The 1,261-nt window shown below is 45.9% G+C and overlaps 1 protein-coding gene across 1 annotated transcript; it reads right to left on the minus strand.

Moving 5' to 3' along the window:
* Positions 1-477: 477 nt before the first annotated feature.
* On the minus strand, positions 478-990 carry LOC108681977. The gene has a single exon (XM_018171062.1). The coding sequence runs from the start codon at positions 988-990 to the stop codon at positions 478-480; it is 513 nt and encodes a 170-aa protein (XP_018026551.1).
* Between the last annotated feature and the right edge of the window lie 271 nt (positions 991-1,261).

The raw sequence follows: 1,261 nt of genomic DNA on the forward strand, positions 1-1,261 counted from the left end.
CGAGCATGTTGAAGGGGATGTTGGCGAGCATGTTGAAGGGGATGTTGAAGAGCATGTTGGAGGGGATGTTGACGAGCATGTTGAAGGGGATGTTGAAGAGCATGTTGGAGGGGATGTTGACAAGCATGTTGAAAGGGATGTTGATGAGCATGTTGAAGGGGATGTTGGCGAGCATGTTGAAGGGGATGTTGAAGAGCATGTTGGAGGGGATGTTGACGAGCATGCTGAAGGGGATGCTGACGAGCATGTTGCAGGGGATGTCGAAGAGCATGTTGAAGGGGATGTTGACGAGCATGTTGAAGGGGATGTTGACGAGCATGTTGCAGGGGATGTTGAAGAGCATGTTGAAGGAGATGTTGACGAGCATGCTGAAAGGGATGTTTATGAGCATGTTGAAGGGGATGTTGACGAGCATGTTGCAGGGGATGTTGAAGAGCATGTTGCAGGGGATGTTGAAGAGCATGTTGAAGGGGATGCTTATGAGCATGTTGAAGGGGATGTTGACGTGCATGTTGAAAGGGATGTTGACGAGCATGTTGAAGGGGATGTTGACGAGCATGTTGAAGGGGATGTTGACGAGCATGTTGAAGGGATGTTGACGAGCATGTTGAAAGGGATGTTGACGAGCATGTTGAAGGAGATGTTGACGAGCATGTTGAAGGAGATGTTGACGAGCATAATGAAGGGGATGTTGACGAGCATGTTGAAGGGGATGTTGACGAGCATGTTGAAGGGGATGTTGAAGAGCATGTTGAAGGGGATGTTGAAGAGCATGTTGAAGGGGATGTTTACGAGCATGTTGAAGGGGATGTTGACGAGCTTGTTGAAGGGGATGTTGAAGAACATGTTGAAGGAGATGTTGAAGAGCAAGTTGAAGGGGATGTTGACGAACATGTTGAAGGGGATGTTGACGAGCATGTTGAAGGGGATGTTGACGAGCATGTTGAAGGGGATGTTGACGAGCATGTTGAAGGGGATGTTGACGAGCATGTTGAAGGGGCAGCTGATATATTGACGCGCTAAGAACAGGTAAAAAGAATTAGAAAGCTGCGCTAAAATTTCGTCAGGAATACTTTGTTTGCTTCTCAGAACCCCTGTCAAAAATCTTCTTACAAGGAGTGAAAAATCTCTCAAAATCCTTTTTATGCTGCGTTAAAATATATTTGAAATCCTGCGCATCCTGTGCGAGAAATTACAATCGATTTCTCCTCAAGAATATGGCAACATGAACATGGGAATGAAGAAATGTATTCTTCTTTTA

This window comes from Hyalella azteca, unplaced genomic scaffold, assembly GCF_000764305.2.
Source record: "Hyalella azteca isolate HAZT.00-mixed unplaced genomic scaffold, Hazt_2.0.2 contig10232, whole genome shotgun sequence".
Taxonomy (NCBI): Eukaryota; Metazoa; Arthropoda; class Malacostraca; order Amphipoda; family Hyalellidae; genus Hyalella; species Hyalella azteca.